This window comes from Curcuma longa, chromosome 2, assembly GCF_044706935.1.
Source record: "Curcuma longa cultivar G26 ecotype Majalengka, Jawa Barat chromosome 2, ITB_CL_G26_1.1, whole genome shotgun sequence".
NCBI classification, from domain to species: domain Eukaryota; kingdom Viridiplantae; phylum Streptophyta; class Magnoliopsida; order Zingiberales; family Zingiberaceae; genus Curcuma; species Curcuma longa.
The window spans coordinates 6,657,188-6,684,744 of record NC_133862.1 but is presented as its reverse complement, the minus strand read 5'-3'; the positions used below and the strand labels follow the sequence as shown (position 1 = coordinate 6,684,744).

Sequence of the window (27,557 nt, the reverse complement as noted above, 5' to 3'; positions counted from 1 at the left end):
TTATGTAAGTGATTTATGTTGTAAACATTTTAGATCTTCTTTTTGACACCACATGTAGTTTCTTGTATATTTCTTCCCTTGGGTGGAATTGCAGAACCTCATTCTTTGTCAGATCAATAATGCACTTTGATCTATTGTTGTGAGTTAATTTGTTGAAGCCCTTCCATACATTGCAATCTTCCTTTTGTACTCCATAGCTAGTTTACTGAAAAACTTAAGTGCTTGTATACTTCTTTCCTTGTTTGAAAATGCAGTATCACTTAGAAAGTTTAATCAACTTCATCTTTTGCTACAGATTTCACTACTTGATTGATCTTTCTTTTGAACTATGGATAAGTGAATTTGTTGCATTGCTGATCATTATTACATCACTTGTTTTCCTATGATGCAGGGCCTTTTCTTTTCATACTTTTAGTCCAAAAAACAGTGTCACTTATAATTCAAGCAGATCAAGTGATTCATAGCACTTAGACCATGAATTTCTGATCAACTCTGGTGGTTTATCCTTAAAGCTGTTGTGAGTCATTATGTTTTTAATTCCTACTAGAGCTTTATGATTTACTGAAATTGATTTCAATAGTATCATGTTTAGGGTTATAATCTAGCAGCTTTTAGTTTATAATTTTTACTTTGTACAATGAGTTTATATATGTATATATATATAAAAGAGATAATTGATTCAGAATGGTGCATATCAAATAAAAGAATCTGAGTCCATCAAATAAAAGAGATACACGCACGACAGATTTAGAAATTAAGAATGGTGCATATCAAGATAATTGATTCAGCATTGAGGGCTTGCTCATGGTCGTGAAGGAGTGTTGGTTTTCAGTAGAATTGAGTCTAGCATCTTTTATTTTTAGTAAGAATAATCCTTTATTACTCAATGTAATTTGTTTTCTTCCTTCTTCGTGAAGGAGTGTCATAGTTGTATTTAAATTGCTGGAATGATGCAATAAAGAGGAAGATTGAGTTTACAAAAAGAAATCAAGCCCTAAGATCAAGAGGTTCTCTAATTCCAACGAGCTAGCCTCAAATTCACATTACAACCATAGGTTGTAAAGGTCGTTAAACCAAGAAAACAAAGATTGATTCCGCCAATCACCAGTAAACCGTCCCATTATGCGATCCATATCCAAGGGCCATAACAAAAACTCTCAAGGCCACAAATATATGAATGTACAAGTGCTGGTAATGGACTATATATGTCTACACTCATCTAATTCTTTCTACTCGTCACCTATTTAGTTATACTTACATAATCAGCATGCATGTCTCGTCACCTATTTAGTTTTTGATTCACTTTTTGTCCTCCCTTTGTTTTTTATTAGATATTTAATTAAATAGCATCTGTTCTCTGATCAGGACAAGTGCAAGTCCAGTATAACTAACACTTGTGCAATGGTTTATAACATCATATAGCAACAATTACCAAATCCGTATGTCCACCCATTTAGGGTTCTACATGGATCTTATGATGCCATTCAGCTATATCTCAGTCCATATAGTTCCCCCTGTCCGTTATGTTCAGATCGGCCGGCGGATAGGGTTCTACATGGATATTATTTATTTAATCACAGTCAGTCTCATGTCTCATGTGTAAGGGGGAGAGCACGAGATGAGACATAAGTAGGGGTGGGAAAAAATACCGAATTTTCAGTATACCGCACATACCATATCGATATTTACCGTCCATACTGAAAATTTCGGTATACCGAAAATTTCGGTACGGTATAATACCGTACCGAATTTTTCGGTATCGGTATCGGTATGAAATTATTATTTTTCGGTATTTCGGTATATACCGAAACACCTATTATATATCCTCTTATAAATTATTTATTATTTTTAAAATTGATATTGGGTACGGTATTTCGGTATGATCGGTATACCGAACATTTTTATACGATCGGTATGATCAGTATGATCGGTCGGTTGGTCGGTATTTCGGTATGATCGGTATGATCGGTATACTGAACATTTTGATCGGTATGTATTTTATACTATACTGAAAATTCGGTATACCGAAATTTCGGTATACCGAAATTCCGGTATACCGAATTTTCGGTATGGTAACGGTATAGGTTTTTTTTATGCCAAAATTTTTGATATGGTATACGGTATCGTATGTAAAATTCGGTATACCGTACCGACCCAGCCCTAATCCCTTTTAAGATCTAACACTGAATTTTAATCTTTTGTGCTTACTTGGCTGTGTAAAGGCTATAAAATGTTAGTTTAGGTTGAAAACAAGTCAACTATCAATCTTATTCTCCTATTCTGAAATGGAAAATTTGTAGTCTATAATCAATCACTCAATCTAATAGAATTGTTTACTTTTGAATTATATGTCCTGTGACTTTGTGGCCAATGTTGGTAATGTTAGACATGACTCATCACCAGTTTATGATATTAAATCCCATAACTACTAATTATAGTTGATGACAACTTTATACTTTAAAGATGCAACTATACAATGTAGATTATTTATTTGGTAGTTTGAGAAATGACAGAAGATGATGTTGAAGAGGATCTGAGCAAGAACATCGAAAGCAAATAACATTTGCAAAAAGAAACCTAGTGTTTCAGTTGATAAGATTGTTTCAATAAGAACAATTATTTATGCAAAAGGAAAAGGAAAGAACTCATTGCATTCTCCGTGCAGTCTCCATGTAGTGTGCTAATTGTTTCAATAAGAACAATTATTTATGCAAAAGGAAAAGGAAAGAACTCATTGCAGTCTCCGTGTAGTCTCCGTGTAGTGTGCAGTCTCCGTGCAGTCTCTGTGTAGTGTGCTAATTGTTTCAATAAGAACAATTATTTATGCAAAAGGAAAAGGAAAGAACTCATTGCATTCTCCGTGCAGTCTCCGTGCTAGGGCTGGGTCGGTACGGTATACCGAATTTTACATACGATACCGTATACCGTACTGAAAATTTTGGTATAAAAAAAACCTATACCGTTACCATACCGAAAATTCGGTATACCGAAATTTCGGTATATCGAAAATTCGGTATACCGAATTTTCAGTATAGTATAAAATGCATACTGATCAAAATGTTCGGTATACCGATCATACCGAAATACCGACCAACCGACCGATCATACTGATCATACCGATCGTATAAAAATGTTCGGTATACCGATCATATCGAAATACCGTACCCAATATCAATTTTAAAAATAATAAATAATTTATAAGAGGATATATAATAGGTGTTTCGGTATATACCGAAATACCAAAAAATAATAATTTAATACCGATACCGATACCGAAAAATTCGGTACGGTATTATACCGTATCGAAATTTTCGGTATACCGAAATTTTCGGTATGGACGGTAAATATCGGTATGGTATGTGCGGTATACCGAAAATTCGATATTTTTTCCCACCCCTACTCCGTGCAGTCTCCGTGTAGTGTGCTAATTGTTACCTTCTCTTTGGAACACTAATTCAGCGCATAAGAGCAAGGCTACATAAACGATGATTCCGCTGGCACAGTAGAGGGCAGTGCTTTTCATGCAGCGGATGTATTCAGGAGGGCTGCAGCTTTCGGCTCCTCGCATTCTTTAACCATTTGGTGCTTCAAGTGTGTGTCTGCAAACAGGAAGAAGAAGAAAGGAGCAGCCCCTATTAGGTACCCGAGGGTAATCGATCTGAAACTAGCTGTCATGATGTGAACGACGAAAAGAAGATGAGGGCGGAGGTGTAACAAGGTAACCTAATTTATAGGAGGTATTTATAGGAGGAACTAGGGGTGGGAAAAAATATCGAATTTTCGGTATACCGCACATACCATACCGATATTTACCGTCCATACCGAAAATTTTGGTACGGTATAATACCGTATCGAATTTTTCGGTATCGGTATCGGTATTAAATTATTATTTTTCAGTATTTCGGTATATACCGAAACACCTATTATATATCCTCTTATAAATTATTTATTATTTTTAAAATTGATATTGGGTACGGTATTTCGGTATGATCGGTATACCGAACATTTTTATACGATCGGTATGATCAGTATGATCGGTCGGTTGGTCGGTATTTCGGTATGATCGGTATACCGAACATTTTGATCGGTATGCATTTTATACTATACTGAAAATTTGATATACCAAATTTTCGGTATACCGAAAAATTTTCGGTATGGTAACGGTATAGGTTTTTTTTATGCCGGAATTTTGATACGGTATACGGTATCGTATGTAAAATTCGATATACCGTACCAACCCAGCCCTAGACATGAGATTGTTGGGAACGGAAGTTTCCCACCGAATCCGTAAAATGGGATGCTGCCCCCTACCTCCATCTTCTCCTATCCGCCGGCCGGGAAATTAGTCGCCCAAGGTCCCTCCTTCGCTTACTTATGAGATTTACAAGGGACGGGAGAAAAGGCCTACTACTCCCATTAATGAAAGGTTTCCTTCTAAGTTGACATTAGTCGCCGGCTTATAACAGAAGAGAGGTTACATTAGAGATGACCATGTGTAGTACATAAAAATACTTGTTTTGTTGTGCATTAAAAAAAATGATAAATCTCAGTTAGTCTCATGGACTCAATCCCTGGATCCCACGGAAATTTCCTACCTACCACCAGGGTAAATCGCATACAGTGGTCAATCCAGATGCCCAACATCGGCCAATCCAAATGCCCAACATCCATTGATTGCGTTCCTCATTTGGAGAAAAATTTCGTAGTTGGGGATCGAATCGCGGGTCTCTAAGTCACAATCTGGATGTTCTACCGTTGCACCATTGCCCCGGGAACTTTGTTGTGCATTAAACTAGAGTGATATACATACCTTTAATCACAATTTTCTATTTAAAATAATAATAAATCCTAATTAGTCTCATTGACTATCTCTGAAGATGATTGATCCGATCTCACGGAAATTTCATATTGGCCACCAAGATAAATCGGATATAATTTTCTACTTAAGAAATATATAAAATTATGTTTTCTCCCCATTTTATATGAATATAAATTAATGAATATCACTGTGTCTTAAGATTTAAGAAGATGGTCCTTGGGATATGATTGAGTTGGCTAGTGCGGAATAAATTTAAAGATTGAATTTCAATGGAATTAAAATAATACTCTTTTCTATAGTAGTCCATTATAATTTTTTAATTTACTTATTTATATATGATTATAAAATTGATGGTGTAAACTTATTAGAGTGACAGATTTCATTTTAAGTTTTTTTAATAAGGTGAGATGAAGTCGAAAAAACATGAATTGTTTCCTAGATAGATCGAGGCCTGTTACGCCCAACTCTTGGGGTTGAACATATACACACCGTGTGATCTGACTTGAACTCCACTAGGAGCAGAATGTGGATATTAAATTATAAAAAATATTAGTGATTTAAAAAAAATATTTGGTATTATTTTTTATGGAAAGAAAGAATTGACAATAAATTTATAATTTAAAGTATATATCTCGACCCATTTTCTTTCGCTTCCATGAATTGTAATTGGGTTATAGCGTTCAAGGGGCGTTATAACGATCCTTATTAACGCAACAATGCAGATGCTCTTATAGCTATTACAACTTTTAAAAGTTATTAAATCTAACAAATATATCATAATTTAACATTAGTGGAGGTTTGATTTATTTAACATCATAGTAGATTATAGATCAGGAGACTTTTAAACATCTTACTTAATATATAAAATCAATATTATTAACCATATATATATAATAAACTTCCTATAGTTTGCCTCTTTCACCTCTTTCATTTTTGTCTATTAATTGCTATTATTATTAATTCATGTAGCATTATTTATAATAATGATGCAATAAATATACGTGATCATACGTGCTTTATCATTATTTTTGCATATTAAATTACTATTGCTAATAATTAGGAGTTAAGAGGACAATAATTTGAAACACTATTTTGTTTAATCATTAATTTTTTTAAATTAATAAGCAAAAGAGACAAACGTTATCCAAAATATGTTCATGATTATTTCTATTATCGATTTGACTTCTAATATGTTTTAGTGAGACGTTATTTAAGATAAAATTTTATCTATTTTTTTAGATGATAATTTTGGTAATTCTTGATAATTTATCTGAAAAATTTCAATCAAATTTTCATCTCAGTCGTCTACCCATTATTGTCTGCGCTTCCTGATTTGGAAAAATGTTGGACCCTTCTTCTATACCAATAGATATCAAGGTAAAACTGTGTGGGTCTAAAATTCGTATGCTGTCCTTTGTTCGTCTCTAGTTCGAGGAGTTAAAATCTATCAAAGCCTCACGACGTCGTGGTTTCCTAATCGAGATCTGCTTCGATCGGCCTCCGTGCTGATCCGTCGATCGCGCTTCCATGGCTCTGGAGTACTGGGTGGTGCTGGGCTATGCGTCCGGCGCGGACGCTTCCATGGCTCTGGAGTGGGTGGTGCTGGGCTATGCGTCCGGCGCGGAGGCCATCATGCTCCTGTTCCTTGCGCTCCTGGGCCTCGACGTCCTCCGCCGAGGGCTCGTCGCCGTCGTCCGCAGCGCCCTGAAGCCGCTCCTCGCGGTGGTGCGCTTCTGTCTCTTCCTCCTCACCGACATCTACAGGAAGTACAAGATGCGGCCGACCTGCGAGCAGGAGCACGCCTGCACCCCTTCCGAGCACGTCCGCCACCAGAAGTCCATCATGAAGAGCCAGGGCAATGACCTCTACTTTCTCCTCTTCTTCATCATCACCTGGCTTATTTGCTACATATATTTATTGAACCATTTATTATTAAGATAGCACAATATAAGATCTAAAATAATCAGATGATTGAGGTTACTCACAGCAAGATTATTCACTTAAATACTGTACTTTTGATTAATCTCATTCGGCTGAGTACTATAATATTTTCCTGATGAATTAGATCTTTTATGGTTATTCTGTTTCTTCTATTGATTCTTTCACATATGCTGGTGCCTGGTTGCATAAACAATCGATTCCTTGTTTTATAGTTACATAACTATCTTTGTTTTAGAACTTATGACTTGAAGTGGTAATTGTTTCCTTAATAATTCTAGAAAACTTCTTTGCTTGTTTATCTCCCTTGCGAGTTGTGATGAACTGATACAGAAATCGATGCTTGATTAATGGTTATGTTACCTTGTGTCCACAAATTTGTTGAAGTTCTTACAAAAACTTCAGTTCTTGTATACTTCTTCGCTCCTGTGGAGATGCTGCACTTTATGCTGTTTCAGATTGATACTGCACTTTGAGGTTTCATTGCTAAATAAACTTTTATGTGCGTAAATTTGTTGTTGTTGTAAACATTTTAGATCTTCTTTTTGACACCACATGTAGTTTATCAAAAACTTCAGTGCTTGTATACTTCTTCCCTTGGGTGGAATTTGATCTATTGTTGTGAGTTAATTTGTTGAAGCCCTTCCATACATTGCAATCTTCCTTTTGTACTCCATAGCTAGTTTACTGAAAACTTAAGTGCTTGTATACTTCTTTCCTTGTTTGAAAATGCAGTAGCACTTAGAAAGTTTAATCAACTTCATCTTTTGCTACAGATTTTCACTACTTGATTGATCTTTCTTTTGAACTATGGATAAGTGAATTTGTTGCATTGCTGATCATTATTACATCACTTGTTTTCCTATGATGCAAGGCCTTTTCTTTTCATACTTTTAGTCCAAAAAACAGTGTCACTTATAATTCAAGACAGATCAAGTGATTCATAGCACTTTGACCATGAATTTCTGATCAATTCTGGTGGTTTATCCTTAAAGCTTTCTGATCATTATGTTTTTAATTCCTACTAGAGCTTTATGATTTCCTGAAATTGATTTCAATAGTATCATGTTTAGGGTTGTCATCTAGCAGTTTTTAGTTTATAACTTTTGCTTTGTACAATGAGTTTATATATATATATATATATATATATATATATATATATTCTCATAAGGACTTTATTGAGGGTTATAATCTAATCTTTATGCACTTGTTAATAGAAAATAAAGTTTTAAAAAACTCAAAATATAAATATTGATAGAGCTGGATTTTAGTAGAGAATTAAAAGCCTAGAAAGCTATAGAACAAAATGTCATCAATCACTATATTCTTGAGAACCTAAAACTCCCAAACATTTGCTGATCAATTTCAATCTAACACAAAAAAACAAGGGGCTCATTATTCAAATATCCATCACAAAAATACAAGCACCACAAAATAGATATGAGGATTCGAGTTTGTCGCCCAAAATTTCCTTAATTTTTTTAGTTTGCCCCTTGACATTTAGTAAATTACATTTTACCCTAGGATTTTTAGAACCATAAAAACCTTGGCCACTCCTTTAATGTCGTCTAGTCTAGTGAAGATAATGTTCAATGTGATTTGTGTCCCATGTAGAACTCATGGAAAGGCTTTTTAGGGTAACGACGGTAGCGATATATGGTTGCGGTAGCCCGGAAATATAACTTATTAGGCAATCAAGATTGTGGACGACGACGAGATTGGTGCCGGTGAAGGTGGACATCGCGATCAACATATGTAAGGTGGGGATTGGAGATGTTAACTTGACTATTGATGGTGAGGAGGAGGATGTGGGAGGAGATGTAAATCTTGAGTTAGATCATGAGGAAGAAATTGAGGATTCAAAGGTGGCTCATTTGAACTTTCAATAAATCGAATGAACTCCCAATGACCAATAAAATAGGTTTGATCGATTGTTAAGTTGATTAGATGATATTAGGAGAAGAGGGCAAAATTAATATGTTTTTTTTTAAAATTAGGGTAAAATATAATTTATTAAAATTAAAATACATGAGATTAGTAAATTTTGGTTTTTTCAATAGAAAAGATGGGCTTATATATACACACAAATTTTTACATAAGATTTGAAGCTATTTAATAATAAGGCATGGCATTATTCCAAGATTACAATAAATTCTTCACCGCACCGCCTTTCCTCGCCGGCGAGCTACCAGCGGCGCAGCAGCCACCGCGTCTCCAGCCGCGCCGCATATCCCGGCGGCGTGGCACGCCCATTTCCTCCCGGCCTTCCTCCTCGTAGGCGTCATCGAAGGGGTGGAAGGCGAGGGCGGCGAGGGAGAGGCAGTGACCTCGGCCGCCTCCTTTCGCCTGGTCCAGCCGCCGTCGCCGATGAGCCTCTCCAGCTGCCTCGTGATCCTCTCGATCTCGTACAAGTCCAGCAAGGGGACGGCGACGCCAGTCGGCCCCACCTCATCCACCGCCGCCCCCACGGTGTTGGCAGCGGTAGCCTCCTGCTTGTACCGCGACGGCGGCGGCGGCGGCCGGCGTATAAAACGGCCGAGGTCGAACTCTGGGGAGGCGCGGGCGTCGTCCGCTCCGGATCTGTTGTACCACGCCCACGCAGCCGCCTTGGCCATCGCCCAGTCGTCGTCGTCGGCGGCGGCGGTGGCGGAGCTTCCTCGCCTAAGCCAATTACAATTCATGGAAGCGAAAGAAAATGGGTCACGATACCTTAAATTATAAATTTATTGTCAATTCTTTCGTTCCATAAAATATGATACCAAATATTTTTTTTTAAAATCACTAATATTTTTTATAATTTAATATCCACATTACAGCTCCTAGTTGAGTTCAAGCACATCACAGGCTGTCTAGTATTGTCAACCCCAAGAGTTGGGCCTAACGAGCCTCGATCCAAACAAGTTATGAAACAAGTTGGGCCTAACAACCCCACGACACATGGGAGGAGTTGTTTGACATAGTTTTATATATTTCTTAAGTAGAAATTTGTGATTAAAGGTGTGTATATCACTCTATTTTAATTTGTAATGCACAACTAAACAAGTATTTTTATGTGCTACACATGTCCCCGAGGTAATGGTGTCGCGGTAGGACATCCAGATTGTTACCCAGGCACCTGCGATTCGATCCTCAAATACAATGTATTTATAGGAATTTTCTTCCAAATGGAGAGCGCAATCAAAGGATGCTGGACGTCTGGACTGACCGTTATGAAAAATTTTCGTAAAACCAGACTGAAATTTATCAATTTTTTATGTGCTACACATGGTCATCTCTAATGCCCTGTTTACTTCGGAGGATGGAAAGTAAATCAGAGAAAAATTTACCTCAATATATATTTATTCATCGTTTACTTTTATAAATTTTTAAGAAAGGATAAAAATTCATCAGCGAATCATTTTCTTTCAAAACTTATCACGCTCGGACGCGACGGACTGAAAAAAAAAAATTAAAAAAAAAATTCACTCCTCCTCTCGCACCGCACCCGATTCTTCTCTTCTTCTCCTCCGGCGCAACCGATTTTCTCCTCCTCTGCCGTCGGCGCACCCGATTCTTCTCTCCTCTGTCGCCGGCACACTCGATTCTTCTTCTTCTCCTCTGCCGCCGTCCCCTGCTCGCCGCAGGACCAAATGTCACCCTCTTCTTCTTCAAGTCGCGGTGGAAGACGAGCTGCTGGAAGCATCGGCGGGCGACGTCCTCGCGGAGCCGGCCCTTGGAGACGCGGGAGAAAAGCTCCCCGCGGATGTACTCCATGACAAAGTAGATCTCGGTCGGTGCTGCGTTGGTGCTGAGCTCCAGCGCCCGTCGATGGTGGCGGCGACGGCGAGGTCCCTGCGGAACGCTTGATAAATACTCTTACCGGGTCCATATTTCTCTGATATTTGTGATCGAGATCGGAAGGGGCGGAAAAGTGAGGCGACCTATGGGCAGCTTCTACGAGATGAAGCACCTGGTAGAGATGGAGAAGGGGCAGGAAGCCGTCGATGGTCGGCCCTCCGTTGGACCAGTTTATCGCAGCGCCTTTGCTAAGGACGGCTTCCCTCCGCCCGTCCTTGGTATAGACTCCTGCTGGTATAGACGCCTTTGCTAAGGACGGCCGGTACTGTAGCTGGGGAAGTAACCAGGGGAAGGCTGGGCCCTGCAACAAGAAGAAGAAGAAGAAGGCGTGGGCGACGGAGATCCATGAAGAGGGCGACGTTGATCCTCCGTTTACTCTGCGCGGGTGCATTTCTTTTGTGCATTTCTTTTCTTTCCCCTAGGAATTTATTTTCCTGAGGATTTCTTTCTTTTCTTCATCTGTTGTATGAACATAGCATAAGACTCTAACGTAACCTCTCTTCTGTCCTACACAACCATCTATGCCAATTTGAAAAAGAGAAGATCTTCCACTACTGATTCTCTCTTTGACCTTCTCTCGTCCAAAGAAATCACACAATTAAGAGTCAGAAAGTCAACGAGAAACTCGCAGCATTTATAAGCCGGTGACTAATGTCAACTTAGAAGGAAACCTTTCATTAATGGGAGTAGTAGACCTTCTCTCCCGTCCCCTCTAAATCTCATAAGCAAAGGCCGGCGGATAGGAGAAGATGGAGGTGGGGGGCAGCATCCCATTGTGGCAAGCGCTCGCCCTCGCTTCCGTCCTGGGCTGGGCGGCGGCCATGTCCTCCTACAGACTCTCCGAGAGAGTACGGGCCCTGACACAGCCCTGCATCGCCCGCCGCGTCCTCGCCGGAACTCCGGCCATCCTCCGCCTGCAGGTTAACTATAGATAGCACGCACACACACACCCATTTATAAGAAAACCAATGGAGTATCTTATATTTATGCAGAAGGCACAACATGGTTTCTTGGACTGGATGTTTTCAATGATATGTCGTATCGTTTCAGTGCCTTTCTACACTGGATTTCTTCCCATTGTCTATTGGGTATAACTATTAACTAAAACCTTTCATACTCGAATTCAAAAACCGGATGAATCAGTAGATCCAGTCCGATTTTCAAAACACAAGCTTAAAATTATTCTTTGTTTTCCTTTCATTGATAGAGCGGGCACAGGAAACTAGCGAGACAAATGACACTGTTGATTGCCTTCTGTGACTATATAGGTAACTCTATAAAGGTATGTTTCGAAGCTTAAATCAATAACTGAATGAGTAACATTTTTGTGATGAGAAAAAAATAATTATAGGATATAGTGTCAGCTCCTAGACCGATATCTCCTCCTGTGAGGAGAGTGAATGCTACAGAAGAAGAGAAAGAAAACTCAATGGAGTATGGTTTTCCATCCTCACATTGCTTAAATACTGTTTGTCTCCTTGGGTAACAACATTTTCCTTCACTTGTTTGGGGTTTTTATAGCACTTCCTCATATTTAAATAGTTTATTTACCTATTTATTTGTGCAGATATTTTTCACACTACTTTCTTACACAAGATCCTAAGGCTAGTGATGCCACAGTTGCTGTTGTTGTGGTTTTACTTTCCTTTTTCACTGTACTGATTGGCATAGGTATGATCTAATTCCAGCTTGCTAAAGAATAGTATGAATTTATTTGTGATAGAAAAAATGATTTACTGTTAAATATTTTGGGGTAACTGAAACAAAAAAAATTCACTCTTCTTATTTGTCAAGGGAGGATGTACCTTGGAATGCATAGCTTGATAGATGTAGTGGCTGGAATCATCTTTGGAGTTCTTCTCCTTGCTCTTTGGCTCACAGTTCATGAACATGTTGATGGATTCATCACAACTGGGCACAATGGTATGGAGATAATCAGGATGCATACATTCAATCAGAAAAAATACTCCTTAGCAACCAGTTCAATATGAAAAATTACCAAACTAGGGGCCATCTTGGTCATTTCTGAGTCGGTTTTCTAAAACATTAGCGTCCAAACAAGTTTTAAAAAGAGTCCATTCAGACTACACTTGGATCCTCTAGGTAAATTTTAAAAGGGATCACATAGCGACCACAAATTGTGCATATGACATATGCAGCTTAAGTTACCCTATTCAGTATTGTAACTTAGTGTTAACTTAAACACTTGTCTTGTAAGTGATAAATAAATATAAATACTTTTTCCAATATTTTGACATTAACCACATATACCTATTTTGACATTAACCACATATACCTCTGAATATCACGTATATTGCATATGCAGTATACAGTGAGTCAAATAGATATGCTTTCCAAAACCTCCATGCCAAAGAAGCATTTTTTTTTCCAGAACTAATTGAGTTGTGTTTTTCACTTTTTTGTTTCTTTTTGCAGTCACTTCTTTTTGGGCAAGCTTATCATTCTTGTTATGCTTTGCCTATCCTACTCCAGAATTCCCTACCCCAAGTTTCCAATACCATACAGCCTTTAATGGGGTTGCATTTGGACTGGTAAATACTTTTTTTTTCTCATACATAACTAAAATATTACCTAATCTAGCATGATAAATTATTTCTACAAACTATCTTCTTACACTTATAAATCCAATCCAGGTAAGTGGAATCCAACAAACACTTCTCCACTCTCAACCAGAGAATATTCAAATCTTATTTAGTTCGGAACTATCAATTGCAGTCTTCTTAGGAAGACTGTTGGTTGGCATTCCAACCATACTAGTTACTAAGATTTGCAGCAAGGCTGTTGCTCAGAAGCTGCTGCCTTTGGTATGCAACACTTTGAGCATCCCAATTGAATCATCATGTTATGTCCCAGAACTCAAGAGCAGATCTAAGGGCAAGCCATCAGGCCCTCTAGCTAGAAGGGTGGGGTTTGGGCCACAAAAAGCATACGACGTTGACACTGGAATAAGGTTTCTGCAATATGCTGGTCTCTCATGGTCTGCAGTGGTCTTTGTTCCTGCATTATTCTCTTTTCTCAGACTGTAGTAGTAAGATTAAATTGTAATCCACTGGAAATGACAGTTTCCCAGGTTGCAAATATGGAGTTGTACTTGTTTGTGAAATCAATGTACATAGGAAATGAGTGTTACCTAGGGCACCTATGTCTGCACTTATATGGTTAGTCGGACACTGAAGGATACCTATGAAAATTTGCTCAATATTTATGAGATTGCAGTTTTTTTTCATGCTATCTGTGTAGTGTTTTAAAATTGTCCTAACTAACAATATTTAACATGATCATCCTCACTGTTACATTAAATGAAGTCAGAAATCCAACAAGAAATATTTCATCATAGAGTTTGTGGTTCTGTAAATTATACGTGGATTGCAGATATATATGTGTTGAGAGGAGTAGATATTACCAGAATGATGCCAAGTTGCAATGATAGCTTCCATTAGATCTCGCGGAAAGCATCTCCAATATATCCATCATATGGGTGGTATGGTGGCATGATTTTGGAACTGCAGGGATAAAGAAGCAACAAAGAAAAATAGTTCAGTAGTTTGCTAGATAATTTATAATCATACAATGACAATGAGCCATGTCCAAACTATATGGAACCAGTTGCAAGTAACAATTATCATTTGAATAGCATCCATGCAGTGCAGTATAAATGAAAGGCATTCAATGTCACTCGTTAAATATCCCAGTTCAGAGCACATATCTTACATGCATCATGCACAAGAGATTCCCATTAACTTATTCAGAATGAACTGAATGCATCTTAGTATATGAACTACAATGGGAACATTACAACTAACAGCATTTGTTATTTCTTCTCTATCGCTCGAATAATCTTAACTAGAGAATTTCTTAGTAATGTGGTCGCATCAGTGATTCCTTGTTGGTAAGTTGTTTAAACACTGTCTTCCTTGAACACTGGTGCTGGATCAAGCATGTGTGCATAACAAAGATGGATGGCATTAGCACTGATATCAGCAACAACTTCAAAGAAAAGCTAATTTCTTGGGCTAGTAATGAATCCTACAGATAATCAAAAGCGAGAGTAGACAGCAAGTCTCAATGAAATGGAACCTAAATTCAGGGAGAAACGATGACAAGGCGAGGTACACCTGCTGGACAGGTCTCAACAACCAATTCCTAATTAGCAAGAGGGCAACAGAGGTTTATCTATCAAGGGGCACCTGCATCCATCAGCCCAGCAGTAAGATGATGAATGATCTTGCATAGCTTTTTCCTATGTCGCCTATGGTCTCGTTGGGCATACTACTAGAAGGTGGCTACAACCTACAAGAGACTCCTCAGATCTCTCTCTTTCTTAGGGCATTACTGTTCCTCAAACCTTTTCTGATTGCTATACTTCTTTGCAGGAACTCTCTTCCAGTACAGGATTTAATTAAAACCTAACCGAAGCAATTGAATTGAGCACACAAGCAAATTCCGAACCAGCAACATAGATGATTTGAGGTTGACAACTACAAAAGGTCGAGATGATTTATTTTTTTCGATCCATAATTTGGTCAAGAAATACAAAAGGTCGACATGGAAAAATACAACACAAGCTCATACCTCTAGGGACCAATCGGAAAGCTCCTCGACTCCATCTAGAAAGCTCCTTATTCCCACTGCAGGAAGTACTGTCCGAAACTGGTCGACCCCAAGCTTGCGCGTGATCCACCCGACCTGGAAGTATAGGTAGACCTTGATGGCGTCCACGTCCAACCAGATGAGGAATCGGCGGACCTTGACGCCTTTGAGATCCTCGATACCGCCATACTTGACGACGCCGGAGACCCTGGTCTCATAGTAGAGGAGGTACTCGAAATCGACGTAGCAAGGGCCGTCGAGCTCTACGGAGAAGCTGCCGTTGGAATCCAGGAAGACGAACTTGACCGCATCTGGGAGGAGGAGATCGAAGATGGTGGTGGCATCGGAGGGGGAGAGGGAGGAGGAGATCGAAGATGGTGGTGGCATTCGAGATCGAAATAGCATAAGAGTATTTTGAACAATTCATATTAAATATAACATGCATGAGAAATGCTATGCCGCGCGATTTATCCCGCGCGATTCGTGCGTGACACTTCCAATCCACCGTCGCTGCTGCCGCTCTCACCATACCGTCCGACCACCGCCGGCTGCCGCCCCCGGGCGCGATCGACGCGTCACTCGCCGGCGCTCCTTCCGGTAACGGATTCCAATCCGATAGTGGTCGAAATCCAACGAATTTGCTCGAAAACGTGACCCGTGCCCGCTCACCGCCACTGTCGCACTGGCATCGCATGTCAGTCCTTCCTCGGCCGGAATCCGATTGCGATTTGGCCGGCAGTGTCGGGCACCGGATTCCGATCAAATCGCGGTTGGATTCCGACCAAATCGCGGTCGGAATCTGATCACGATTTGACCGACAATGGCGATGAGCGGCACGGGTCGCGTTCCCTGGCAAATTCACCGGATTCCAACCACTATCCGATCGAAATCCGCCGCCGGAAAGAGCGTCGACGAGTGGCACGTCGATTGCGATCGAGGCGGCAGCCAGCAATAGCCACGAGAGCGGCAGTGGATCAGGGAGTCGGGTTAGCATGCATAATGGAATATTCACCTCTATCTAGAAGCTTCCTATATCTAGAACAATTTTAATCAACATTAAAATAATTTCAATCAAATTTAAATTGGATAATTCAGGAACAATATTTTATGCCAAACAGACTGAACTAAGTTTCAGCTCTTGAAGATACAAATGTCTCAAACAAAAAATTACATATATAAAGAGTCAAATATATACACAACACATTACAAATAGAAGAATCGAAAAAGTCGTATAGAATAAACGAAATGATCTCGAAACATTGAGAACCAGTTCGATATGGAACTGATGATGATAGTTCTAGCATCCAACCACATCAGAAGCACCTGAAGCCAGGGCAAATTGATAGGATTATGAGGAGAATGAGGAGGGCGATGATACCGAAAACAGCCAGCTTAATCTTCATATTGTCTACCCACATCTTCCTCTTCAGCTTTGTGCCTTGTTGCCTGAAATCTTGTGCCTGAAATATCGCAAAATAGTATATCGATTAAAGAAGAACATGTTGTCTTCTTTAATAGTATAGCAACTTCCTCAGCACATCTCATACCTGGGAGCGAAGATTATCAGTCTTGTCCACAAGAAGTTCAATTTTCTCACCGCGCTCGAGAACCTAAAAGATCAACAAATTTGGGAATGATGGTTTCAGATATATCGGTTATCAACAATCAAACAATGTGGGGGGAAAAAAATTCACCTTCTCAATGTTTTCCATCATGACTCCTTTTACTTCAGAAACTTGAGCTTTCACTTTGGCTATCTTGTTTATCTCTTCGGGGTGATCGATACAGAATTGCATGTGTTCTTTAAGCTTGGATCTGGTATTTGGCCCAAAGGAAATTAAAAACAATCAACTATGCTTAATTACTAATGACAATTAGTATAGGGAAAAGAAGAAAAATACTTGTATTCGCGGTTTAGGCCATTGGCTGAGGCAGTTGCTGCTTTGGCTCCATATTTTTTACTGAAATCCTCCTTGACCCTCTCCAGGAAGGCCATGGGAATTTGCTTGCCAGCTGATTCAATAGCAACTACACAGTATGCTGCAACAATTGTCATAGCAAACCTAGGTCAGTTTATCCTCTTAAGAGATGCAATATGAATATGCCCAAACAATCTATTTTGCGGCAAACTAAGTTAAACATCTATACAAAATCAACACTTGTAGCAACATCTTATCAAAATTGCAATGCGATGGTTTTGTAAATACAGATAGTTTCCATTCGTTCTGATTGCAGCTGAACGAGTTAATATCGATATGAAAACTTTGAACCCTGACAAATAGCAGATTAGGGTTGCTTATCATGGAAATAGAATTTCTCGATTTTATATCAACATGATTAAGATCTAGAGAAAAGACAATTAAGATCATATTCCAAAATCATCTTTCTTTAAAGACACAAATCGATGAAAAAAAAAGGAATTCAAAAGAGAAACACGATCCAGAGTGCCGGGATGAAATTTTGAGGTCGGATAACGAGAGAATCGAGAGCACAAAACACTAGAAAAGGGATCGGGAGACTCACTGACGCCGTTCTCGACGAGGTAATTGAAGGTGTGGCCGTCGCAGTTGTAGGTGAACCTGTTGTTTGAGGAGGGAAGCTTCTGGAGGCATTGAGCGGCGACGGCGTTGAAGTTTCCAGTGAAGGCGGTGTACTCCGCCAGGATGACGGTGCCCCGGGCGACGAAGCTGTAGATCAGCGTTTGCTGCCCCATCTCCCCGCGCCGGGAGGCTGAAACCCAAGCCCTAGCAGGTGACCGCGGAGGAACCGAGGGCGGAAGAAAGAAGGAACGAAGGAGAGGGAGGGCGAGCAATGGCGACCGAGAGAGGAGCGGCGATTGATGCGCTTTTGTTCTTCTGCTCCTCCTCTCTCTCTCCACCTGCCATCGTTGGCGTCGCGCTAATTTTGGTCCGATGAAATTTAACAGAACGTAGCCCCATTTCATTTAGGCCCCTGTAGTTTTCGAAATCCTCAAAGCGTTCACAAACTTCGACTGTAGCCCCATTTTTATGTTTATAACACATTCGTCCCTGCTCGAAAACACGAAAATAACTAAACGAACGAATTACATCGGATATTATTAAAAAAATCCAATTCAAATCTGACATGAACTCATATAAATCGACTAATCTGAATAATTTAAAAATAAATAATTATATTTTATTATTTTTTTCTGATAATTTTTTATTTTTATTTTAATATTCATCGTTATCACACTAATATTCTATTAAACATCTTAAAACAAATTACTTTCCGACAAACAAATTTATTTTCCAGCAAACAAATAGACATGAGAGTGTGTGAAATCACTAGTGAACAAATCAATCGAACAATTGATTAAACTGAACAAATCAATTGAACAATTGAATTTAAAATTTTGATTTGATTATTTTAAAATTTTATTTTTTAAAAAATTAATTAATTAAATTCAATTTTAATTTTAAAATTTCTTATTTGATTAAATCAAATTAATTAAAATAAAAAATAAATAAATTTAAAAATCCTTAATTAATTGATAAATCTTTTATAATATTTAAAATTTTTATTTATTTTAATTAATTTAAATTTTAACTAAATTAATCAATATTTAATTCAATTTATTCAATTTCTATTTCAAAATTTGATTGATTTAATTAATTCAAAAAAATTCAATTCAATTTGATTCAATTTTAATCAAATACTTCAACAAAAAATGGAATCCGCCAACCCAGCAGTCCCACATGGTCGACCCACGACCATCTGTGAGAAAGTAAATTGAAAAATAACAATTGACCATGATAGGGAAGGACATTATCTCGGTTTCGTTGAAATTCGACCTTACCCACTTCAGTAAATTTACTCTGTCATAATTAATTCAACTATGCTCCGGAAACGAATACTCAACCCCAACAAGAATTGAAAAGCTCTAATTTTGCTGCTCTAAAAGAGAGTTACTGCATTAAGCCAACTGTAACCTGAATTTGTGAACTTGTGAGAAGCCAAAGGTCCTGTAATATCTTGTGCAGTGCCACATCAAACTAATCAACCTTTTGAAACTTTGAACATACATGCCGATAACAATCGTCTCGACTAACCTCATGAGAAGCCATGATTTGCTTCTTCTCCAAGAACTACCATATGCTAGTCATCATTTAGAAAGGACTGATAATATATGATACAAGAGTCTATTCACTTGGAGAAGAAACTAATCTATTTTTCCACCCTTCAAGATCCATTTTTCACACTTCTTTCCAAGTAAACAGGTACAAGAAGTTTCAATCAGGTCTAACTGTTAGGGGGAAAACAGCCAAGGAGACCATAAACTTGATGTTGCTTAAACATTCATAAAAGTAACAAGAAGGCACAAGAACAATGTCGAACATGAAAATGTTTGTTTGTGAATGAATGGCTTTACCAACACAACAAAGGAACCATAGTTGTGAATGAATGGTCTTCGAAGAATCAATAAAAACTCTACCATCTTATCATTTGCCAAAAGAAATCATTCTTCTATAGGCAAATCCACTGCATAGTCTAATCTTCTTAGAAGCGATAAATAGTCGATAATATGACTGCTTATGTGTGTTAAGATTCATGATGCACGCTTTAAAAGGTGTATGTAGACATTATGCTGGCAGTTATCACATAAAATACAAGAAGTAAAACTGGCATCACACAATGCATCTACATAAAACCATTCAATTTCTTAACAATCAAGATTATCGATCGATACAATACGAAACGCATACATTAGTTATAAATCAGGTAAATATACACTTGTTTTATCCAAACCATTCTGTGTTCGGCGCCATGAATGAAATGCTAAAATATTCATAATAGCATATATCCAAGTCTAAACTTTCGCACATGTACACATGTAAATCATCATTGATTAGCTGTTTTTAGTATTGGCAACTGATTCAACTCTTGGCCACATTCAACCATTTAAATGAAATAGGTTTTCACTCTTTCGGGTGATTTCTCCATGAACAATTGGGCTAGCTGAACCAGCTTCAAAGGCTCCCTAGGTTGGGATGAGTAGAAGTAGATTCTGTGTATCGGCACAATAAGTCTTGCTCTTCTCAATCATTGTGTAATATAAAATTGTTCATTATCTCTTCCTTCTTTCATAATGATTTTAGATTACTTTTTACCATATTGAGTTTGATTGAGTTTCTTAGTGAGTTAGATATACTTCTCATTGGTTAGATTTAGTTTTTAATGGCCTTCTTATTTATCTTAGAATAGTATAAGATAAAATTTGTATTGAATCATATTGAACAGAATCAAATCAATTCAAATAGTCATGATTCTTCTTACTTTTGGTTCATATGAAAAGTTCATTTGATATATGAATTGTAATGTATCATGTGATAAGAAGCATGAACCCTAAAATTCCAATAATTTTGTTAACTTAACCACACATTAGAATGGAAAGAACTTCACCAAGAAACAAAAAAGGCACATAATTTTTATCGTTGAGAAGCTGAAAATATATACCAAGATAAAAGGCGCTTGCCTTGTTTCTTGATTTGTCAAATAAAAAGACGAGGTTTTGAGAGCTAGGGTTTGCAGATTATCCTAATGATACAGAGAAACAGAGTAAAGATGTTGTGAAGGCTGAGTACTGATGGAAACCAACAGGGAAAATATGAAGTTTTTGGTAATCGAGGAACAGAGAAGTTCAAGATCCAACCTCTGTGGCGGACATTTTCCGGAGAGCCTCATCAGCAGCGACAAGTGAGCCGTCGATCCCGATCGCAGTCTCGTAAGCCCTTTTCGCCTCATCCGGCAAACCCTTTTCCATGTAGCACTCCCCTAGGAGGCAGAAGGCTTTGGCGTTCTCGGGGCTAAGCCGCACCGCCTCGAGGAGGTCGGCAAGGGCCGGATCGAGGTGTTCTTGGCGATCGACGGCGAGGCGGAGCTCGGCGCGCTTGAAGTGGGCGTCGCCGCGCTCGCGGGGTTCGAGAGACTTGGAAGCCGGAGGGGAGAGGGCGGCGTCGAGAGATCGGAGGGCGGGAAGGTGGAGGCCGAGGAGGTCGAGGGCGAGGGCTCTGAGGACGTAGGGGGCGGCGTCGCGGGGGTCGAGGGCGATGGCGCGTTCGGCCTCGTCGCAGGCCGAGCGGGCGAGGGCATCGGCTGAACCGCTATCATCTCCTTTTCTGCGGGCTGCCCCGGCGCGGGAGAGCAGCTGGGCCCCGGCGACGAAGTGGCGGCGGGCCTGGACGGAGTAAGAGGGGCGGAGGAGGCGGGTGAAGAGCCGCTTGGGAAAGGATCGAAGGCCGAAGAAGGCAGCCAAGGTGAGGAGGAGGATCAAAGATTGCACCAGCCACGATGAATCCACCGCCATCGCTGTCGCCGGCGAAGTCTCCCTCTAGCCTACTGCTGCTGATGGCGAGATCGGAAGGTACCCAATGAAGTCAAATAAAGCGGCTTCGGTCGGGTTCATGTGTTTCCACGAAGCAGCAAAATATAATAAAATAATCATGCCTTTTTCCACACTAAATGCTCAAACTTGCTAGTGAGATTATAAAGCATCCTTGAAATGCAAACCCTCTCAACAACATCTACACTCTCATCATCTGAGAAACTTGATCGAAGCACAATTTAAGTTAATTCTAAGTTTCAGAACTGAGATTTGCTGGGCAAATCATCTGAGAAAATACCAAACAGTTCATGTTGATCAATGAGAGAGAGGTCACGGAATTATGAAAGAGGTGATACAGAAGGCATAAAAGTGAATCAAAAACAAATGAAAGTGAGTGCACAAAGGATGATTCATAACAAGCTCACAAGATGGGGAAAAGAAATACATCCATTAACAACTTACTGCTGATAGGGCTCAAAGATTCATCTATACAAAAGAAATATGAGTAAAATTGTGCTTATAACTACTTACGAAAGCATACCATACTAAACCAAAAAAGATGGAATATAGATGGTCAAGTTGTACCAGAGGTGGTGCCCTTGTTACTCTTGTAATGATCATGAAACTAAAAAGTCCTAGTTGGAATAGAAGGAAGAATAAGCAATAAAACCACCCTAAGGTGAAAATACCAGATTGTCATCTTTAGGTGAAAAATATATCCTCATGTAGATCCACCCTTTTTCCTTCTGCTATTTGTCTTCCTAGCTGTAATAGGAGCCCCTGCTGTCACTTTGGTCTTTGGCTGGTGCACGTTAGAATGTTCCTTCTCCAAGCTGATCTCTCTTCTCAATCGTAGTATCTCACCCTTTGCAGAGGACAATTCCTCTTCGAGCTTCTTAGTCCTCCTCTCTAAATTCTCTTTCTCATTGCCAAGCTTCAAAATGAGGTTCTGAGCATCTTCAATATCTTCCGTAGCTTCTTTAACAGTCCTTTTCTGCTCTGTGAAGGACTGGAATAGCATATCTTTCTCTGCTTCAAGGCTGGTGCACCTAGAACTAGTGCTCTCTAATTCAGTGGAGAGCAATAATGCGCTCTTATTCATCTCGCTGAGTGATTTGGTAGCCTCATCCAGATCAGCCTCAAGAGTTTTTCGTGCTTCTGAGTCTCTTTGCATTTGTTTCCTCAAAACTTCAAGCTCCTTATTCAAATTGGAAGCTATTTTTCTCTCTTCTTTCAACTCATTCACAGCATTTTCCAGTTTCTTGTATGTTTCCACTAATTCCTTCTTTAAGTTTGCACGATCTCCCATGATATCATTTAATTCTTTGGATGAGATATCAAGTTCTTCTTTGGTTCTCCTCAGATTCTCTTTAATTGATATTAATTCGTCCGACATTAGCTTTGTACTAGACTTAGCTTCTTCCACACTTTGCGTCAACAGTTTCTCCATCTCAATAAAACTGTGCTGAATCTCTGATAGCTCAGACATAAGTTTCTTATATGAAACTTTAGCTTCTTCCAGTTCCTTGGACAGATTCAAAGCTTCAACTTTAGAATCTCCCAGTGCTTCTATGTTAGCCTGCAGCTCATCATTCAACTTCTTCATACTAATAGTTTCTCTTTCCAGTAATGCCTTGGCATTTTCCTTTTCTTCTCTCAGCTCAGCAATAACAATATTACTGTTCTTTACTTCTTCTAATGCAAACTCAAGCTTTTCTTCAAGAAGATGAAGTTGGTCATCTTTCTTGGATAACAAATCAGCAGTAAGGGCAGCTCTTTTCTCTGAAGAAGATTCCAAATCACTATAGTCTTTTCTGAGATCTTGAACTCTTTGCAAGGCACTATCTTTCTCTGACTTTAACAACTGAATGTCTTGACTTAAAGAATCGATTGAAGATATCTTTGAACTTAATTCAGTTTTAGCTACAAGCAATTCCTGTTTTAACTCTTCAATAGTTGAATTTGCAACAGCAAGCTCATTCTTTAAGTGTTCAACATTTGAGCTCAACTGAGCACATTCTGTTTCTTTTTCAGAAAGAGATGATTTAAGATCTTGAATGTTCTTCTCCTTGTCACTTATCTCCAAGCTAAGCATGCTTAGTTTATCTTGTAGAACATTGATACTATCTACTTTCTCTTTAACTTTGGCCTCAAGTAATTTTTTGTCTCTGCTGATTTTTGCAACATTGCTCTCAAGATCGCTAATACGCCCTTTGAGCTCCTCAAATAGTTTGCGGTTATAATTCAACTCTTGCTGCAAAGATGCTGCAGTCCCATTCGCTGAATCTAGTTGAGTTAGCAGAGAACTTTCCTTCTCTTTAAAGTTCCTGATTTGCTTCTTTTTCTCCTCCTGTTCCCTCTGTAATATTTTCTCAAAGCTCTCCTTCAGCGAAGACATTTCTGCTTCTTTTTCAGTCAATTTATCTTTCATCTGTATCAATATTGATAGCATAACAATTACCAAGTAAGTAATTTGTAGTCACAATAATTCTACCATCCAACTGTAAGATTTAAGTGCTTGCTTTCAAGTATAATATAATCTTCACACTAGATCAGCTCTGATTTGAATGCAAGTAACTGAATGTATAGAAAATTGAGATGCTAATTTTCAATGACTTGTCTGAATGTATTGAACGAAAAATCCAAATAAATGCATTTAAGAACTCTGATTAACAGGATTGGAGATTCATACAGATTCCACATGTGATTCAATGGATGTCATTTCCTTCTGGGAAGTTGCATATAATGCACCAAGAACACCGGAAGCAACTATTCCGAACTCGTTTAAGAAAGACACAAAAGAGTTTACTGGTGCATTTTGAACTGCTGCTTGCTGCAAGCAAATAGGATATGAGTAAATGACAACCTAGAACGTAAAATGTATATGAAGATAAAAACAGGGTAGTTTAGAACAAGTCACCTCTAATTGATTAGGTACTTCAGATGAAACTTCAAGCATGGAATCTTTAACACTTTGTATCTCCAACTGTTTATCATCTTGTTTGTCTTCCACAATGGCGTCTTGATTATCTAGCACAATAACCTCTTGTTTATCTGGCATTAGGATATCTTGGCTATCTGGTAGCATCAAATCTTGTTTGTCTGAAAACAAAAGTAGAAGTTAATGATTGGATGAAAAGCTAGTGATGTACAAAATTCTGTCATTATACGGTGGAATAATCACCAAAAGCAGAGTACATTATGGTGGCACTATGTAGTGCATGTCTCATAATAAACCTTAAAAATTATAATAAGACTGAGTCTGTTCATCATCTCAGTAAATTAAATATTGGCAACATGGAAATACCAAAGACATAATGCACGGCCAAAACAATGGTTCCACATATGATATGAAGAAAACAAACTTCAATTGATTTACACTATTCATCAAATAATCATTAGACTACATATTTCATCCAAATATTTATGATTACTAAGGATGTGCAGCACTGGTAATGACTGGTGGAAGGGATAAAAGTAATTCTTTGAGTTGAGATGCATCACATAGTATTTATGCGCATTGCTGAGTCCAAAATCATGCATGATCATCCCTTAAACACATAATATTCCAAATTAAATGTATGCTCCTCAAACAACAAAAGATGAAGGATTACCAACACTAGCTCTCAAAAGTGTTGTGGTGTCATGAAAGCATTGTGATTTCATGAACTCAGGTGTCTTCATAAAAACAGCAAACAAAAAATCTCTAAATTTTATGTATTGAACTTTTAATAATTGAAAACTATGGCAAAGTATTCTTTTGTCCAACGTGGTAACCTGACCCACCTTAGAAACGACATGATTCAAATATAGAAAGCCCAAAATCCGACTTAATAAACTTCTTTCATCAAAAATCAAACCACCCAATTGATATTTTTCCTAATCCACCCTTACTTGACCAAATTAGAATGTAATCTTGAAAATTATGTTCAGCCAAAGCCTGATCTGATTGCCTTGATCCATGCCCGCTTAGAATGCCAATGTTTGACCATCTAGGCTAAAATCTAGAGTTCGTATCAATTAATCATAAACCTAATTTTTTCAGGTTAGGTCTCAGTTTTGGCCAAGCATGAAACTAGTTGGGAAGTCATAATTCACTGTGCTCAATTGTGGACATATCATATTACTGAAGTTGGCCATATGTCAATCATAGAGATAGATCCAAACCCAAGTTAGAGCCTTATTTATATGAATCAATGAAATCGTGCCTGTTTATAAACCAAAATCACTCTAGAGATACTATATTGTGTTTTCAGATTATCATTTTGGGCTAGAGAGAATTGATAATGCTGGATGGCAGACAAGTATGTGTGGGTTTTACACCACCTGTCATATTCGTACCTTTATCTACTTCAGTGACACTCTGCTTTATTGTCTTTGCCCGTCGACGAAAGCCCATTGGTTGAACCATATAACTTTGTTGTCTGATTCCATTACTTTGTGACTCTGCCTCAATATGGAGTGCCACGACACAGCTAAAAGTTAGTTGATAAACTATCCACAAAATCATTATTCAGAAATTAATTTAAGATATTTGATGTCTACTAAACATATTCAACTACAATAGTGAAAATATCAGTATCTCATGAAGGACTTAGGAATTGATTCTATATCTCAATCGCTCTAGGCATAACCAGATCAAATCACTGTGTGTACCCTAAGAGTATGGAAAAAAATCTTAGAACCAATAAAGGGAAAACAAATTCAAAACATTCCAAAAATCTTAATTGCAAATTTGAATGGACTCCAAACTAGCTAACTAACATCGAAAAAAAGAAACTTGTTACATTATCTTATATGAGAATATAAACAATGTATAGTTGCAAGAATCAATGATGAACTTCTGTAGCATATGGATAAAATTTGAGGGAAGGAGGAAAATTTAAGGAGAAGGTTACGAAACTGAAACAAAAACAACAAAACAACCATGCAAATCTTAAGTCTTCACAAATGTTTTGTGGTTGTGCAACAAGAACATATAACTAATTGAGAAGAAAAAATGGTAGTGCAACGAGAGCATATAACTATAAGAAAAAATGGTAGTGAAGTAATTTCACATTTATAGTTCTTAATATATTCTACGTCAGTATGATAAATTTCCATTTATAAAGTGAAAAATAGGTAGGAAAATATACTTCTGAAATCGCTATAAGGTGGATAACACATTTGACAAACCAAATTAATCAATAACCTGATAATCACTCCACCAGTCTAGACAAAGGGATTTCAAATTTACAAAAACTAGAAAATAATCGAGGTAGCATAAACGTTTTCCATTTCGCTAACAATTCAAATTACCAAAGGAATTCTTAACGCCAACACTCTAACGAACCATAACTAACAAGAAACCCCATCAACTTCAAGGGGAAAAAAAAGATACAACAAAGAAAATAACATCAAGAACATATTATGAACTGACCTTCAGCTAACAAACCATCCGCAGCGATTGCTCGAAGTTTGAGAAAGGGAAGAACTGAGATACCCACAAGCAGAAGCGTCCTTCTTCGGGAAGCCCCCGCGGAACCCACGGGACTCTCCTCATTCGCGCAGCAAGCTGCGGACGCCAGATTCCTCGTCGCCGCTCTTCTGCGAGCAGCGAGCAGTGCAGAAGGGGAAATAGACGAGGAAGGGAAGGCAGACGGGCTCCGGCGAGAAGCCCCATCGCTCACTCACTCTCGCTCACAGCAATCTCCGGTCTCTCCGCTGCTGTCTTCCTTTCTCTTTCCGCTTTCTATCTCTCTTCGTTTTTCTGTGGACGAATCGCGTCGAAATCGAACCGCTTTCGCCGGGCGAATCGGGTCACCCTCCGTCAACGTCAATCGAGCGGTCGTGGTCGAGTGCGACCGATCAATCGCGTTAATCGTAAAGCAAGAAGGGCGAAGCGGTGAGGGGACCGCCAGCGTATCCGAGCTCTCACTCGATCGATCGCTCTTTGTACGCCACGTCATCGCATTGTTATCCATAGCTGGGGAATTTGATTATGACACGTAGTGGTGGAATTGAATT

The 27,557-nt window shown here is 38.8% G+C and overlaps 7 protein-coding genes across 7 annotated transcripts; 2 read left to right on the top strand and 5 right to left on the bottom strand.

The window, feature by feature from the left end:
• The first annotated feature begins 6,346 nt into the window (after positions 1 to 6,346).
• LOC141821505 (uncharacterized) lies at positions 6,347 to 7,233 on the top strand. Its single transcript, XM_074708916.1, has 2 exons — positions 6,347 to 6,674; positions 7,163 to 7,233. The coding sequence occupies exons 1-2, from the start codon at positions 6,347 to 6,349 to the stop codon at positions 7,231 to 7,233; spliced, it is 399 nt and encodes a 132-aa protein (XP_074565017.1).
• A 1,589-nt stretch (positions 7,234 to 8,822) lies between these two features.
• LOC141815619 (uncharacterized) lies at positions 8,823 to 9,438 on the bottom strand. Its single transcript, XM_074703572.1, has one exon. It carries the CDS (start codon positions 9,436 to 9,438, stop codon positions 8,914 to 8,916), a length of 525 nt encoding a protein of 174 aa, XP_074559673.1. The 3' UTR covers positions 8,823 to 8,913.
• Positions 9,439 to 11,596: 2,158 nt separating this feature from the next.
• LOC141822185 (lipid phosphate phosphatase delta-like) lies at positions 11,597 to 13,820 on the top strand. The gene is made up of 7 exons (XM_074709612.1): positions 11,597 to 11,682; positions 11,802 to 11,876; positions 11,946 to 12,076; positions 12,162 to 12,265; positions 12,389 to 12,517; positions 13,031 to 13,146; positions 13,249 to 13,820. The coding sequence occupies exons 1-7, from the start codon at positions 11,614 to 11,616 to the stop codon at positions 13,639 to 13,641; spliced, it is 1,017 nt and encodes a 338-aa protein (XP_074565713.1). The 5' UTR covers positions 11,597 to 11,613; the 3' UTR covers positions 13,642 to 13,820.
• A 1,361-nt stretch (positions 13,821 to 15,181) lies between these two features.
• Positions 15,182 to 15,592, bottom strand: LOC141821504 (uncharacterized). The gene has a single exon (XM_074708915.1). It carries the CDS (start codon positions 15,590 to 15,592, stop codon positions 15,182 to 15,184), a length of 411 nt encoding a protein of 136 aa, XP_074565016.1.
• Positions 15,593 to 16,363: 771 nt separating this feature from the next.
• Positions 16,364 to 18,138, bottom strand: LOC141821128 (putative vesicle-associated membrane protein 726). The gene is made up of 5 exons (XM_074708504.1): positions 17,729 to 18,138; positions 17,107 to 17,245; positions 16,900 to 17,020; positions 16,753 to 16,815; positions 16,364 to 16,665 (listed from the first exon to the last, which is right to left on the bottom strand). The coding sequence occupies exons 1-5, from the start codon at positions 17,916 to 17,918 to the stop codon at positions 16,519 to 16,521; spliced, it is 660 nt and encodes a 219-aa protein (XP_074564605.1). The 5' UTR covers positions 17,919 to 18,138; the 3' UTR covers positions 16,364 to 16,518.
• Positions 18,139 to 20,624: 2,486 nt separating this feature from the next.
• Positions 20,625 to 21,583, bottom strand: LOC141822100 (uncharacterized). Its single transcript, XM_074709525.1, has one exon. It carries the CDS (start codon positions 21,531 to 21,533, stop codon positions 20,868 to 20,870), a length of 666 nt encoding a protein of 221 aa, XP_074565626.1. The 5' UTR covers positions 21,534 to 21,583; the 3' UTR covers positions 20,625 to 20,867.
• Positions 21,584 to 21,966: 383 nt separating this feature from the next.
• On the bottom strand, positions 21,967 to 25,973 carry LOC141821916 (MAR-binding filament-like protein 1-1). Its single transcript, XM_074709300.1, has 4 exons — positions 25,893 to 25,973; positions 24,472 to 24,653; positions 24,244 to 24,384; positions 21,967 to 23,982 (listed from the first exon to the last, which is right to left on the bottom strand). The coding sequence occupies exons 1-4, from the start codon at positions 25,960 to 25,962 to the stop codon at positions 22,273 to 22,275; spliced, it is 2,103 nt and encodes a 700-aa protein (XP_074565401.1). The 5' UTR covers positions 25,963 to 25,973; the 3' UTR covers positions 21,967 to 22,272.
• Between the last annotated feature and the right edge of the window lie 1,584 nt (positions 25,974 to 27,557).

Coding starts and splice junctions, on each gene's coding strand:
- LOC141821504 (XM_074708915.1), bottom strand. CDS start 15,592: ATGCCACCACCATCTTCGATCTCCTCCTCCCTCTCCCCCTCCGATGCC.
- LOC141821505 (XM_074708916.1), top strand. CDS start 6,347: ATGGCTCTGGAGTACTGGGTGGTGCTGGGCTATGCGTCCGGCGCGGAC. Junction 6,675..7,162: donor GTCCATCATGAAGAGCCAGG/GCAATGACCTCT, acceptor CAAAAACTTCAG/TTCTTGTATACTTCTTCGCT.
- LOC141822185 (XM_074709612.1), top strand. CDS start 11,614: ATGTTTTCAATGATATGTCGTATCGTTTCAGTGCCTTTCTACACTGGA. Junction 11,877..11,945: donor ATATAGGTAACTCTATAAAG/GTATGTTTCGAA, acceptor AAATAATTATAG/GATATAGTGTCAGCTCCTAG. Junction 13,147..13,248: donor ATGGGGTTGCATTTGGACTG/GTAAATACTTTT, acceptor AATCCAATCCAG/GTAAGTGGAATCCAACAAAC.
- LOC141821128 (XM_074708504.1), bottom strand. CDS start 17,918: ATGGGGCAGCAAACGCTGATCTACAGCTTCGTCGCCCGGGGCACCGTC. Junction 17,246..17,728: donor CCTCGTCGAGAACGGCGTCA/GTGAGTCTCCCG, acceptor CAATTGTTGCAG/CATACTGTGTAGTTGCTATT. Junction 16,666..16,752: donor CTGATAATCTTCGCTCCCAG/GTATGAGATGTG, acceptor GCGATATTTCAG/GCACAAGATTTCAGGCAACA.
- LOC141821916 (XM_074709300.1), bottom strand. CDS start 25,962: ATGGTTCAACCAATGGGCTTTCGTCGACGGGCAAAGACAATAAAGCAG. Junction 24,654..25,892: donor TGTCACTGAAGTAGATAAAG/GTACGAATATGA, acceptor TTTTGTTTTCAG/ACAAACAAGATTTGATGCTA. Junction 23,983..24,243: donor TTGAATCACATGTGGAATCT/GTATGAATCTCC, acceptor ATATTGATACAG/ATGAAAGATAAATTGACTGA.
- LOC141822100 (XM_074709525.1), bottom strand. CDS start 21,533: ATGGCGGTGGATTCATCGTGGCTGGTGCAATCTTTGATCCTCCTCCTC.
- LOC141815619 (XM_074703572.1), bottom strand. CDS start 9,438: ATGAATTGTAATTGGCTTAGGCGAGGAAGCTCCGCCACCGCCGCCGCC.